At 35.0% G+C, this 16188-nt stretch overlaps 1 protein-coding gene across 3 annotated transcripts in view; it reads right to left on the bottom strand.

The window, feature by feature from the left end:
- Nucleotides 1–16188, bottom strand: part of STXBP4 (syntaxin binding protein 4) — a 171649-nt gene that overhangs the window by 112513 nt on the left and 42948 nt on the right. For all 3 annotated transcript variants that reach the window (XM_081220206.1, XM_081220208.1, XM_081220207.1), the window contains 2 exons: nt 5640–5736; nt 3204–3295 (listed from right to left, as the gene is read on the bottom strand). In XM_081220206.1, the coding sequence (XP_081076332.1) occupies nt 3204–3295; nt 5640–5736 (189 nt within the window). The remainder of the gene's footprint in view (nt 1–3203; nt 3296–5639; nt 5737–16188) is intronic.

Genomic DNA, 16188 nt, shown 5'->3' with positions numbered 1-16188 from the left:
CAATTCATCCCACCCCTCCCTTACCCCCTTGGTGTCCATACATTTGTTCTCTACATCTGTGCCTCTATTTCTGCTTTTGCAAATAAGTTCATCTGTATGATTCTATTTATTACTGTGTCCATTATGATTCCGTAAAAATATTTTTTAAAAATAAATTAAGAAAAATATAAGCCAAAACAAAAGAAACATATGGGTAAAAAACAAGCATCCCTAACAAATGGATTATAAAATCTGACTCTGTTGTTTAAGATGAGATGGTTGAGGGGGTGACCAGAGGGGAATTTCCTCACCTTCACAGAATGTCATGTCAGCATCCTGACCTCAGATTAATTGATATACTATTTCACATGAGGCGCTATACTGTTTTACAACTGAAAAAAAAATTGGGAAAAATACTAAAATATATGTATTTTAAAATTTGTTTCTGGTGAGCTGTTTGACAAGTAATTATTTTTGCAGTATTTTCAAACTGTGGTGCATAACTCATTAGTAAATTATAAGAGCAAATATTTAATGAAATAAAATTGAATATTAAATAAGAACACAAGGATGTAGAAAAGGTAAGTAATGCTTTGAGACTTTTGTTTCAGTTACACATGTGAGTGTGGTGAAGTAAAATGCATTCTCACTGTGGATTTGTGGATTCAGGTCATTTTATGGGGATTCTTCTGTGTGTTGACAAGCAGAATACAACAAAAGAATTTTTGTAAACTGATATAATGACTCTTGCACAACATTTGATCTGAAGCCACAAACAGGAAATTATTGGCATGTGGGCCTTGCACCATTACCATCAGCACTTTGCTTTTGCTATCAAAATGCTATCTCTGCAACGGGAGAGGCCACAACAGTGAGAGGCCCGGGTACCTCAAAAAAAAAAAAAATTAGACTTAACCTAACAATAACAATGAACCTAGAACTAAACAATGAACCTAGAACTAAAAAGCTGGAGTAGTTAAAATAGTAATGTACTGGCAGAGAGAAATGGATCAACAGAACAGAGTGGTTTGTTTAGAAACAGAGCTATGTACATGTAAAGGAATGAAATTAGAACACTCCCTAACACCATACACAAAAATAAACTCAAAATGGATTAAAGACCTACATGTAAGGCCAGACACTATAAAACTCTTAGAGGGAAACATAGGCAGAACACTCTATGACATAAATCACAGCAAGATCCTTTTTGACCCACCTCCTAGAGAAATGGAAATAAAAACAAAAATAAACAAATGGGACCTAATGAAACTTAAAAGCTTTTGCACAGCAAAGGAAACCATAAACAAGACGAAAAGACAACCCTCAGAATGGGAGAAAATATTTGAAAATGAAGCAACTGACAAAGGATTAATCTCAAAAATATACAAGCAGCTTATGCAGCTCAATGTCAAAAAAAACAAACAACCCAATCCAAAAATGGGTAGAAAACCTAAACAGACATTTCTCCAAAGAAGATATACAGATTGCCAACAAACACATGAAAGGATTCTCAACATCACTAATCATTAGAGAAATGCAAATCAAAACTACAATGAGATATTACCTCACACCTGTCAGAATGGCCATCATCAAAAAATCTACAAACAATAAATTCTGGAGAAGATGTGGAGAAAAGGGAACCCTCTTGCACTGTTGGTAGGAATGTAAATTGATACAGCCACTATGGAGAACAGTAGGGCAGTTCCTTAAAAAACTAAAAATAGAACTACCATATGACCCAGCAATCCCACTACTGGGCATATAGCCTGAAAAAACCATAATTCAAAAAGAGTCATGTACCACAATGTTCATTGCAGCACTGTTTACAATAGTCAGGACATGGAAGCAACCTAAGTGTCCAGCAAAAGATGAATGGATAAAGAAGATGTGGCACAACTCTACAATGGAATATTGCTCCGACATAAAAAGAAACAAAACTGAGTTATTTGTAGTGAGGTGGATGGACCTAGAGTCTGTCATACAGAGTGAAGTAAGTCAGAAAGAGAAAAACAAATACTGTATGCTAACACATATATATGGAATCTAAAAAAAAAAAAATGTTTCTGAAGAACCTAGGGGCAGGACAGGAATAAAGATGCAGACGTAGAGAATGGACCTGAGGACATAGGGAGGGGGAAGGGGAAGCTGGGATGAAGTGAGAGAGTGGCATGGACATATATACACTACCAAATATAAAATAGATAGCTAGTGGGAAGCCGCTGCATAGCACAGGGAGATCAGCTCGGTGCTTTGTGACCACCTAGAGGGGTGGGATAGTGAGGGTCGGAAGGAGATGCAAGAGGGAGGGGATATGGGGATATATGTATATGTATAGCTGATTCACTGTTATACAGCAGCAACAAACACAACAATGTAAAGCAATTATACTCCAATAAAGATGTTTTTTTTTTTTTTTAAAAAAAAGAAAGAAACAGAGCTGTGTATCCAGATGCAATTTAGTATGTATTAAAGTTGTATTTCAAATTACTGGTAAAAGTGGAAAAGGATGGTTATTGAATAAATGATGGTGGAATAAGCTCACGTGGTTATCCATTTGGGGCCCAACCTCATGAATAAACAAAAATAAGTTATCTAATTGGGAAGACCTTCTTTAATAATGTAACAGTATCAAAAATTCATAACGGAAAGGACTGAAAGATTTGGCAATATAAGTGTCAAAGGTTTGTAGAACAAACGACTTACAAAGTTAACAGACTTCACAATTCCATTTTATGTAAAGCACAAAAAGACCAAAACCAATCTATGTTGTTAGAAGCAAGAGTAGCTGTTACCTTGACTGGGGGTGGGGAGGGCAAGCGCTAGTAATTAGAAAGGAACTCGGCGAGTAGGAGACAGACATCAGGGTCCTGGTAAGTTTCTTTAACGTTATGTTTCTTGATGTGGATGCTGATTACACAAGAATGATTCAGATTGTAAAATTTCAGAGGGTTTACACTTACGACATGAGTACTTCTCTGTGGTAAATTTAAAGATGGGACTGGCATGAGGGAATAGTGAGAGAGGAGGATAGAGGAGATCAAGGTAAAATTTTACTTTTGATTTTAAATTATCTGTATTTTATATATTTATCCAAAATCATGTATTATCTGCATAATTTATTTTTTTAAAAAATAAAAAATGAAAAAAGCCTATATATATGACAGAAAACATTTAAGACTTATGATTTAAGTACAATCAAGACAATTCTATAGGGCATACTCTACCTGTGAGTCTAATATGTTGGAAATTTCATGTGCACCAACATTTGCTTCACCCAAATGCAAGCAAAACAAGTTTCTGGCAACCTGGACAAAATCTAAAATAGAACATATTTCAGTAAGAATACAGCATTTAACCTTGTCTAAGCAAACCTTACCTTTTTCTACATGAAGCTGAAGCTATGTGTTATAACTAATGCTTAAAATTTAACTTACTTAAATTACCTTAAGATAGTGTTAACTGAAGTGACAGATAAATTTAAGTTTACACAGAAGTAAGAGATAAACTGGTTTTCACTCATTTCATTTAACTTTGCTGAAATTAATAAATCAGATACGATAATGAAGCAAATAAATGTCACAGGCATAACTATCTCTCCAACTCTTTTATTATGAATAGTACTCTTTCTAAAACATATGAAAATATTATGATTTACAGCTTTTCTAGCTGAAAGAACCTGAGGTTTAATAATAATAATAATAATAATAATAATAATAGCAGGAAATGTTTCTATAACAGCCTCTATATGCTACGCATGGCCCTTTGCGATTTCATCTTGAGAATTCTCTGCGGTAGTTCTCATGTTCTCCATTTTACAGTTTGGGGTAAGATAAGTTAACTGTCTTAAACCTCCCAAGGCTACTTGGCAAGTAAGTAGCAGAGCAAGATTCCATTGAAGTGTGACTTGGAGGCATATTCTCTTGTTTGTTATATAACACTGCCTGATGCCAACCTAGCAAACTATATGCTTCTTCAGACATGGAGTGTGACCTGTTCATCCATCTAACTTCAATTTTTTTTTAATTTGATTCTTATATTTTTAGTTTCCAATAATCCTTTTAATTGTTCCTATTTTACAGTATCCTACTCTTATTGCATGGATGCCTTCGTTTTCCTTATCTTTTTAAAAGATGCTAATTATGGTTTACGTGAAGTTCTTTTCTGCTCTCATAATATTTCTCTTTTTTCTGAGTTCCTCTTTTTCTATTTGTCTGATACTTTGGGGCTTTATATTTTATGTTGGAGGATTTCTCCAAACGTCTGGTGTTCATATTTAAGATGAATCAGGCACTAAATCGTTGACTGGAAATTTTGTGTGCATAACTCACTTTGTCAACTAGTAGGTTTCACTACAGAGCAATAAGGTGGTCAGCTATTATGATACTTTGTTCAGGTTCTTCAGAGAGAACCTTACAACCTGTTGCCTACAGAGTATACACATGGTTGCAAATATCACTGAGCAATCTGTGTGTGTTTTGTAAGTGATAATTCACCATACACACCCCCAAACTCCTTAGCTGCTGGCAACTATAGGTCCAGAATCAATCTGGTTTAATTTCTCAAGGGAATATACTTATTTTCCTCTGCAAGGGTAAGGGATGGTAGTTGTGGATTACTTGAGAGGGGGCAGGGAACAGCATATATAATTGCTCCTTAACACAGCCTTAAGTACTCAATGTTTTCAATTCCTAAGCCTTTCCAGGGATCAGCTTGTTTCCCGTTGTGATTCTCCTATCTCTTCAGACACTTGGACTTTACATGCCTCTGTTCACTAATTCATTTTCCTCATCTACTTTGTCCTTATACATTGTGGTTTTACATGTATTTTTGTTTCTTGTTCTCATTACACTGTATGATTTCAAGAGCAGAGGGGAACAAATACATCTTTTTTCATCACTTCAAACCCCAAATTTCTTTTAGCAATGCAGATGCTTTTAAAATGATACAATGTTGCATCTACTCTATAAGAAAAAAAAATACTTAATGCTGTATAGGATACAAAAAACTGTTACATTCAAACATTACTAGTGGCAGAACAAATATGTGTGTAAAATGTCTCTGGAAAACAATTTATCAATACATATCAAAAGTCTAAGCCACTTATGGGGATTTATCCCAAGAGAAAGAAGAAAAAAAAGCTATATTAAATATAGAATTATTTATATTGTCAGTTAATGAAAAACCATCAAAATTCCCAATAGTGGAAAAGCTTAATATTATAGTATATCAATGGAGTATGTTCACAATTTGCTATCTTTAATAATAATTATAAATAAAAATAAGAATAATTATACAGCATAATGGAATATTTATTATATCATACTGGCTGAAAAAAATTAGAATTTCACAGTAGCAGAACTAGGGCTTCTATATATTGTACTGTTTCTTTTGTTATTACTAAAGCAATGTTTATGGAATAAATTAAAAATAAAAAAGATATGATTGAATGATATTTTAAAGCTGAAAGATTCTAAGAAAGTTCTCCTTTCTGCTGACCCAGTAAGACCAATAATTCTATCTGAGTCTTTAGAATACTGATTAAGGAACTTAAAATAGATGTGGTTTTATTTTTCTTTCTCTCCTTCCAAAGAAGAGGCACTCAATGAATATGGGCCACAATAAGTTTCTGTGATGACACACGTGATGAACCTAAATATTACCTCCAAAAGACACTGTCCCCTTTGGGTCTACTTGCACTTGCTGTCTCAGGGCTTGGTGTTGTTCCTTTGTGGGCTGAATACCAAGATAATTTAGAGCCTGGAAGGAAAAGGATTCATGTGAAGCAATTTTTCAAATCTCCAAAGAATAAAACTTTTCATTACAACTTTATTTTACAATCCAGTGAAAAGAATCAATATCAGGAACAGTGACCATGATCAAAGAAAGTCTGATGACTATTTATGGATTAATTTTCCATAAAATATTAGCTTCTTGATCTACCACCGCCTCATTTTTTCCCCCAAGGCTAGCACTTTGGCCAATGCCAAATAGCATATCCCTAGAACCAAAATTCAAACTATTTCTTAGTTTAAAATATGTGACATGGCAGAAGAAAAACAGCAAGGAAATCCTAATAAATCTTATTTAACATTACTTTTTCTAAGTAGCACTCTAAAACACTGATATTTTGTTGATATCTTCTTGTACTTGAGAACAAAACTAAGGATGACAGGAATTGGTTGGAATACAAAAAATTCTAATTTGGGCTCGTTTATGGGTAGGCTTACATAAATAATAAACTAAAAAGCTTTCTCTGGAACCCTCTTCTCTCTACCTTCTCTTTTTAGTACCCAAAGCTAATTAAAATTTCAGAGCCTGCTAGTTGTATTTCAGTGTCCATTCTCTCCTTGTTCTTTAGTAACAGAACCAAAATCTTTAGCTAGAAACATTGTCATTCAGCTAAAAGATATGTCCCAGCCGATTCTGCAGCTTGATAAGGCCATATGACTATGTACTACCCAAGGAGACATAAAGCGAACTTGCAGGGAACTTCTGGTAAGTCTTTCAAAAGTGGGGTAGGGACTTCTTGTCCCTTTTTTCCTTCTCTCTTTGGTCTTAATGAAAAGAAAAAAAAGATGAAAGAAGGAAGGAAAAGAAAGGAGGGAAGAAAGAAAAGATGGCTGGAATTTAAGTAGTCATCTTGGTTCATGAGCCACCTCAACAAAGACGGTGGAGCAGAAAGATACTTAAAAGCATGTATAACCTCCATGCCAGCCCTGGATTACTTTCTTTCAGGTTTCCTTTGGTGTAAGAAAAATAAATTTCCAATGGAAACCACTGTTATTTTAGGTTCTCAGGTTATATATAGCAAAATCTAATCTTAACTAATGAATAAGGACTGACTAGATGCCCTATTATCTGATTCTGGCAAGAACATCAAAACTAAAATGTAGGTAAAGGTTAATACTAGTAATTGTCCTTATATATTCCTTCCTCCTTTGAAATTTGTTCAGTCATCCATCACTTCATTTACCAAGTATTTATTTAGTGCTTACTATTTGTTAGGCACTAAACTATACAAAGGGACACAAACAAGATATAGCCACTACCCTCAAAGAGCTATGGTCTCTAGAGAGAGGATAACATGTAAATAAACGTAATTAGTGCAATATGTAATTTAATAGAAGTGTGTACAGGATGTACTGTGGCAAAACCAAACTGGTCAATGTATAGGTGGCTGGGCACAGTGAGAAAAGGAGACAGAAGGAAGGGAAAACATCAGGAAAGAGTCCTTCAAAAGTGATTCTAGAGCATTTTAAGCAAGCATCATCTGCTTTCCCTACTACACAGTCATTGCCTTGCATAACATGGAATAATGATTCTTAACTTTTGATATTCTTTTCCTTCAGTCATAAAAAATGTTCCAAATACACCAAAAAAAAAGGAAAGAGAATAATACAAAGAACACCCATTTACTTCTTATCATCAAGTATATACTCATTAGTATTTGCTTGAAATTTATATATATATATATATATATATATATATATATATATATATTTAAGAAATAAACAGTATAGACTTGTTTGAAAGCTTTCTCCATTGTTTCTCAGCAGGAACCACTATCCTAAGGTTGGCATATCCTTCCTGTCCATGATTTGATGCCACTACTACATTTATTCCCTAATAACATGTACTCTTGTGCATTTATGATTTTATATGCATAGTATAATATAAAAGGATAACCTTACAAATTATTTTTATTTTTTACCTAAATGTTACAATTTCACAATTGCCCAATATTGTTAACTGCAAAACTAGTTCACTTATTTTAAATTTAAATGGTGTCTAACTAGATGAATGTATTATAATTTATTATCCATTCTCTCATTGATGGGCTTTTTATAATTACTCCACTCTGTTTTTTATAATAAGACATTTTACACATCTCCTCATATAGATGTGTAAAAATTTCTCTACAGTACACCCCTAGAAGAGGAAATGCTGAGTCATAGGGTATACATACTGTAAAATTTCTTAGATATAATAAAATTGCTCTCCAAACTGGTTGCATCAATTTATGCACAACACTAGTATATAAGTAGCTCTATTTTTCTACATTCTTAACAGCATTTGCTGTTTTCACACTTTAATTTTTGTCAACATGTTGAATATGAAATAGTATGTTGTTTGTTAATTTGAATTCTCCTAACTACAAGTGAGATTTAGCTTCTTTTATATGTTTATTAGCAATGTTTTTGACATAAACTATTTATCAATATGTTTTAAATTTTCATATATAAAGTTTGGGGAAGTATTTTTTGTTATTGATTCCTAATATGGTGGCATTCTCCCAATTGTAAAAACCCAAAATGTTCCCAGACATTGCCAAATGTCCCCTGAGGCAAAAAACCCACATCCCTGCTTTTGAGAACCACTCCTCCAGAGACAAACACTATTAATCGACTGGTGTATAATTTTCCTGATTTCTTCTATGTATATAACACCTGTATATGTAAAAAAATAAATTATATATCTTTTGCAAGAATTAAATTATACTATATACTGTGTTCTATGTCTTTTAAAAAATTATCAATATGTAACAGCCTTCTGTACATTTTAGATATTTTGCATGCTTCTAAAACTTGTTATAATAGTACATTAAAGCTTAGTATTTAAGTATATTTAGTTCAGATTTTGAAGGTAACAAAACATTGCAAAAGCCCCTTTTGTACTTCTCCCCAAGCATTTTATTATATATTTGAAATATACTAAAAACATACATGTAACAAATATATGTTTTAAAACATCCATGAATCCATTTAAGAATTACAAAATTGCTAATACTATTGATTTATGTAACATATGCTTCTCCTACTATACTAGAGGTAACCACTACTAAGGAACTATGTCATTATCATTCCCATACTATTTACTTTAAAATGGTTTGTCACAGACTATGTATCCTTAACATGTTTTTTTGTTTTGCTTTTTTTTTAGCTTCATTAAAATGCGACTGATAGTCTTCTAAAACTTGTTCTTTTTACCCTACAGGATTGTTTTATCATTCATCCACCTGGTTATATGGTATTGTAACATTAATACATTCACTTTGATCTAATATTTGATTAGATGAATATGCCACAATTTATTAATCCATCCTCCTCTAGATGAACATTGGGGTTTTCTGCTTACCAGCAATGAACATTCTTGTACACATCTACTACAGCACATGGGTAAAAATTTCTTTAGGGTAGGAAGAAATTCTAGGAATTTCTTCCTACAATAGGAATAGTATTGACACGTCTTTTTCTGATTTAGTTCTAGGAGCTCTTCATATATTCTGGATACCAAAATTGTATATGTTATGTGCATTACAAATATTTTCTCCCACTTTTTGGCATAACTTCACTTTCTTACAATCTCTCTTTATGCAGTTTCTCATGGATAGTTCCCAAGTGTGATTTTATACCATTACTTCATACTTTTATAAATATATGTGACAAATAGTTTTAAAAAATATTTTTAAGTTTTAACTTTTATATAAATGGTACCATACTCTCTATACCAATGTGACTTTTTATTAATAACAGATATACTGAGATATAATTCACAAAAAGTTCACTGTTTTAGTGTCCAGTTAAGTGGCTTTTAGTACATTCACATAGTTGTACATCAATCACCTAATTCTAGAAAATTTTCATCACCCCTAAAAGAAACCCCATACCCATTAGCAGTCACTTGCTATTTTTCCCTATCCCACCAGCCCCAGGCAACCACTAATCTATTTTCTGTCTATATGGATTTGACTATTCTGGGCTTTTCATATAAATAGAATCATGTAGCTTTTTGTGCCTAGCTCCTTTCACTTAGCTTAATGTTTCAAGGTTTGTTTATGTTATAGCATATATCAGAACTTCATTCCTTTTATGGCCCAATAATTGTCCATTGTATGTATGCACTACATTTTGTTTATCTTTCTTAAGTTAAAAAAGGTGAATCAAGAATAAAATTAGGAACAAGACATTATTTTAAAAATACTAGGTAGAAAATAAATTAGAAACTCAGTGGTTATGTGACTGAAATAGCAGGTGACTGCAAAGAAAGACCGTGAATTAGAAAAACAATGCATCACTAAAGTTAAAATACTGGGCAATGAGAAGCATGTAAGTTCAGAAGAGGCTAATCAGAGTTAAAGTATTATAAGCACCTTGTATATTTGAAAGAAGGGTAAAGATTCTGATTAACTTTAGACTAAGTTAAAGATGAACGTTAAAATTTTAAGGTAATCCTTAAAAGATTAGCAAGAGAAGGTACAATTTCTAAATAAGACGGGGGAGTAAAAAAATAAAATGAAAAAACCACCAACCAAAAAATCAAACATAATCAAACCAAAACAATACAGTAAACATGGGGTAAAAAAGGGATTAAAAACAAGAACAAAGAAAAAAATTTTTTAAATAAGATGGTAGAAAGAACTCAAAATGCATTATAATTAGACTAAATGTAAAGAATGTGGAGCAATGGGAACTCTTGCATAAGACTAGTAGGATTCAAAATTGGTAGAATTACTTTAGAAAACAATACACCAATCGAACAATTATTTTCTGAGCATATACTATGAGCCAAACATTTTTCCCGGAGATGAAGAAACAGAAGGAAAATTCTAACAATACCTTAAGTTAGGTTGAAGGTAAATAAACTCTTTGACCTTATTAATATTTTAGGAATCAACTTTTAAAAAGCATATAAATGATACTCAACATTTGGAATAGAGTTACCTCTTGGGGAAAGACATATATATATACAATCAAGAAGAGAGACACAGGCAATGTCAAAGATTCTCATTCTTAGCTGGGTGGCGGAGTATATGTGCATTTGTTTTATTAATCTTTAAACTCTACACATAAAATATAATCATTCTTGCACATGATTATTATTCTCATATAAAGAAATAAAATAGAAATATTTTATAAAGAAATAAAAACAGGGACTTCCCGAGTGGCGCAGTGGTTAAGAATCTGCTGCCAATGCAGGGGACACGGGTTTGAGTCCTGGTCCAGGAAGATCCCACATGCCACGGAGCAACTAAGCCTGTGCGCCACAATTACTGAGTCTGCACTCTAGAGCCCATGAGCCACAACTACTGAGCCCACGTGTCACAACTACTGAAGTCTGTGTGCCTAGAGTCCGTGCTCTGCAACAAGAGAAAACACCACAATGAGAAGCCTGTGCACCACAATGCAGAGTAGCCCCCACTCGCCGCAACTTGAGAAAGCTTGCACGCAGCATCAAAGACCCAACACAGTCAAAAATAAAAAAATAAAAATAAAGTTTCCTTTAAAAAAAAAGAAAAAAAAACAATTTTACAAAAATAATGCAAACAAAAGACCTATCATAGAAGGTACTCAATATACAGTGATTCTTATTGTATTAAGTAATAATAAAATTGCAAAATGCAATTAACTACCGTGTAAATTTTTCCTGAGCTAAACTTAGTAACAGATGGAAGTTTTGTTGAAAGAAAAATTTACAAGAATACAGCATGTCAGTGAGGTAAGCTCATAAATTTAAATTGAAAGTAATTTGATGGGAGATGAAGATGGCAGAGTAAGAGGACATGGAGCTCACCTTTCCCCACAAACACATAAAAAGTACAGCGATATATGGAAAAATTCTTATGGAAAACTAACTGGAAACTGGTAGAAGGACTCCTATACAGCCAAGGCTGAAAGAAAGATATGCTGTACCTATATAGAACGGGAAGAAAAGTGATTGGGTTGGGACCTGTGTGCATGGGAGGGAACTCAGAGGAAAGGGGGGATCACATGGGCGGACATTCATCCTGGGGTGTGAGTGGGTTGAGGCACAGACTGGGGGTCCCAGTCCTGGGGTGCTATGCAAAGGAGACAAGCTCCCTTGGCCACTTGGAGAACTGCTGGAACAGAAAGGCTGGAGAAGCCTAGACTCCACTCCTCATGAGAGGTCTGCCCTAGCAGCTGCCACTAGCAGTCTGCCCTAGCAGCTACCACCTAGCCATGCTCCCCAGTCCAAGCAAAGAGAACACCCCACTCACTCTCCACCACAGCATGGCACTGGATCTAGGGAACCCAGGACCTGGGAGAAGACTTCACTTAGGGATGCAGAGGCAACCTGGGGGTGCGGGGTGTAGCCCAGATAGGGCAGCGGTAGCCATTGTTGGTGCTTACTCAAGAGATGCCCCAAAAGCAGCCCAGATTTCTTATAGCAGTGTGGTGGCCAGATTTCCTGTGACTACCTCGCTAAGTGTGCCAGCCCAAGCTGAGCAAACAGTCCAGCCCCACTAACTCCATGCCACCGTACAACACTAGATCTCAGGTGACCACAGCCAGGGAAAAGATGCGACCACGGATTGCATCTGAACAAAGCTGTAGATGCCTACACAGGCAGAGTATCAGACCTCTGTGAGTACACAGGCCCCACTTGCTTCAGGACTCCCCTCCTTTGGAGCAAAGGCCCCAGTGCAGGGAGAAGGAAAAACACATACTTAAAGGGAACAGAGCTAGCTCTAGCTCGACCCTCAGGGATTCTACTCCAGCAACTTGGGAGCAAATCCTGCCCCTGACAGGGTGGTGACAGCCAATGAGCAGAGAAGTCCCACCTCACACCCTGCACAGACTTTAGCTCCTCCATCACCAGCCACAGGCCCTACCAAGGTGACAGTTGCCAGCAAACCTTGAGGAAAGACATGACTGGCATCCACATCAAATCAAGCCCTTCCATTAAAGGCACTGGGAACATGCAGTCAGCACAGCGATGCTCTCAAATAAGAACATGCCCTCAAGACCACAACGGATAACTGTTTCACCAAAATTCCTAGAAACAGAGAAAGTTAACTAAAATGAAAAGGCAGAGGAACTACTCTTAATTGAAAGAGTAAGAGAAAACCCCTGAAAAAATAAATAATGAAACAGAAATAAATATTTTACCAGATACAGAGTTCAAAACATTGCTAACTAAATTAGGGAAAATAATCAGTCTAAACACAGATCATCTTAACAGGAACTAGAAAATATAAAAAAGATCCAATTGAGGGAATTTCCTGGTGGTCCAGGGGTTACAACTCTGTGCTTTCACTGCCGAGGGCACAGGTTCAATCCCTGGTGTGGGAACTAGGATCCCACAAGCTGCGTGGCTTGGCCAAAAAAAAAGAGACCCAATTGAAAATAGATAATTAAATATCTGAAGTAAAAAACACCCTGGACACCCTAGAAGGAACAAATGGCAAACTAAATGACACAGAAGAACGCATGCATGATCTGGAAGATAAAATAATGGAAATCATCCAATCAGAACAGCAGTCAGAAAGGCAAATTAAAAAAAAAGTAAAAGTAACATATGGCATCTCTGGGATGGCATGAAATATAACAATATTCACATTATAGGAGTTCCAGAAGGAGAAGATAAAGAGGAAGGGTATCAAAAATGTATTTGAAGAAATTATGGCTGTAAAATTTCCCAAACTGAAAGAAGGAAACAGATATCTAGGCACAAGAGGCACAGAGATTTGAAAACAAGATGAACCCAAACACACCCACACTAAAATATATCATAATTAAAACAACAAAAGTAAAGAGAGAATTCTAAAAGCAGCAAGAGAAAAAGAAAGAGTCATAAAGAAGGGAATCCCCATAAGGCTATCAGTTGATCTCCCTGTAGAAATTTTGCAGGCCAGAAGGGAGTGGCATGATATATTCAAAGTGCTGAAAGGGAAAACTCTGCAACCTAGGAAACTCTACCGATCAATATTATCATTTAGAACAGAAGGAGAGAGAATTTTTCAGACAAGCAAAAACTAAAAGAATTCACCAATACCAGATCTACCCTAAAATAAATCCTGAAGGATCTTTTCTAAATGGAAGCAAAGTAAGAATCTATAGGAAATGGTAAATCCCACTAGAAAAGACAGATATATACTAAGGATTGAAGATTACTTAAATAAGTAGATTAAAAGACAAAAAATTGTAAAATAAACTCTGACTACAATAAACAGTTAAGGGATAAGCATTAATTAAGATGTAAAATATGACATCAAAAACACAAAACATGGGGGAGGGGAGTAAAAAATGTATATCTTTTAGAATGTGTTTGAATTGAAATGACTATCAGTTTAAATGAAGTACATATAATTATGGATCAACATATATGAACCCCATTGTAACCAGAAATCAAAAATTTACAAAAGATATACAAAAAATAAAAAGAAAGGAAACCAAGAATACTACTAAAGAAAATAATCAAACCACAATGGGAGAAACAAAAAGAAGAAATGAACAGAGAAGAACTATAAAAACAACTGGAAAACAAGTAATAAGATGGCAATAAGTACTTACCTATCAATAATTACTGTAAATGTCAGGGGAATAAACACTCCAATCAAAAGATATAGGGTGGGGACTTCCCTGGTGGCTCAATGGTTAAGAATCCTCCTCCAATGCAGGGGACACGGGTTCGAGCCCTGGTCCAGGAAGATCCCACATGCCGTGGAGCAACTAATCCCGAGCGCCACAACTTCTGAGCCTGTGCTCTAAAAACCATGAGCCACAACTACTGAGCCCATGCGTCACAACTACTGGAGCCCATGCTTCACAACAAGAGAAGCCACCGCAATGAGAAGCCCATGCATCGTAATGAAGAGTAGCCACTCGCTGCAACTAGAGAGCGCCCACATGCAGCAATGAAGACCCAACGCAGCCAAAAATAAGTAAGTAAATAAATAAATAAATTTATTTTTTTAAAAAGGGCATAGAGTGGCTGATTGGATTAAAAAAAAAAAAACTTCAATATGTTGCCTACCAAAAGACACACTTCAGGGCTAAAGAGACATACAGACTGAAAGTGAGGGGATGAAAGAAAGCTATTCCATGTAAATGAAAATGACAAGAAAGTGGGGTAACAATATGTGTATCAGACAAAATAGACTTTAAAACAAAGGCTATAACAAAAGACAAGGACATTATATAATAATAAAGGGATCAATATAAGAAGAGGATATTACACTCATTAACATAAGCACCCTATAACAGGAGGACCTAAATATATAAAGCAAATACTAACAGACATAAAGGGAGAAATTGACAATAATACAATAACAGTAGGAGACTTTAACACCCCACTGACATCAATGGACAAATCATGCAGACAGAAAACAATATGGCAATAAGGTCCTAAATGACACAATAGAGTTGGATTTAATCAATATCTACTGCATACCCCCCAAAAAGCAGAATACACATTCTTTTCCAGCACACAAGGAATGTTCTCTATGATAGACCACATATTGGAACACAAAACAGGTCCCAACAAATTTAGAGGTAAAAATTATATCAAGCACCTTTTCTGACCACAAAGGTCTCAAACTAGGAACCAACCACAGAAAGAAAAAAAAGTGAAAAGAACAAACACGTGGAGAGTAAACAACATGCTATTAAAAAAACCAGTGGGTCAATGATGTAATCAAAGAAGAAATCAGAAAATAGCTTGAGACAAATAAAAATGAAAACACAACTTTACAAAATCTTTGGGATGTAGAAAAAGCAGTTCTAAGAAGGAAGTTCATAGTGATACAGGCCTTCCTCAAGAAACAAGAAAAATCTCAAATAAACAACCTAACCTACCACCTGCAAGAATTAGAAAAAGAATAAACAAAGCCAAAGTCAGAAGAAGGAAGGAAATAATAAAGATCACAGAGGAAATAAAATAGAGATCAAAAAGACAATAGAAAAGGTCAATAAAACCAAGAGCTGGTTTTTTAAAAGGATAAACAAAATTGACAAACCTCTATCTAGGCACCAAGAAGAAAAGAGAGGACCCAAATAAACAAATTAAGAGGGGTAATAACAACTGATATCACAGAAATACAAAAAATTATAAGAGAATACTATGTACAGTTATATGCCAACAAATTGGACAACCTGGAAGAAATGGACACATTTCTAGAAACATACATCCTGCCAAGACTGAGTCAAGAAGAAACAGACAATCTGAATGAACAATCACTAGAAGTGAAATAGAATCTGAAATAAAATAACTCCCTGCAAACAAGTCCAGGACCAAGCAGCTTCACTAGGGAATTAATTGTACCAAAACATATAAAGAACTTATACCTATCCTTCACAACTATTCCAAAAAAAATGAAGAGGAGGGATATCTCAAAATATCTACAAACAATAAATGCTGGAGAAGATGTGGAGAAAAGGGAAACCTCTTGCACTGTTGGTGGGAATGTAA

This window comes from Mesoplodon bidens (genome assembly GCF_964165515.1).
Source record: "Mesoplodon bidens genome assembly, chromosome: 19".
In the NCBI taxonomy this organism is placed as follows: Eukaryota; Metazoa; Chordata; class Mammalia; order Artiodactyla; family Ziphiidae; genus Mesoplodon; species Mesoplodon bidens.
Note: the sequence above shows the minus strand (reverse complement) of the source record. Positions and strands in the feature narration are given on the sequence as shown.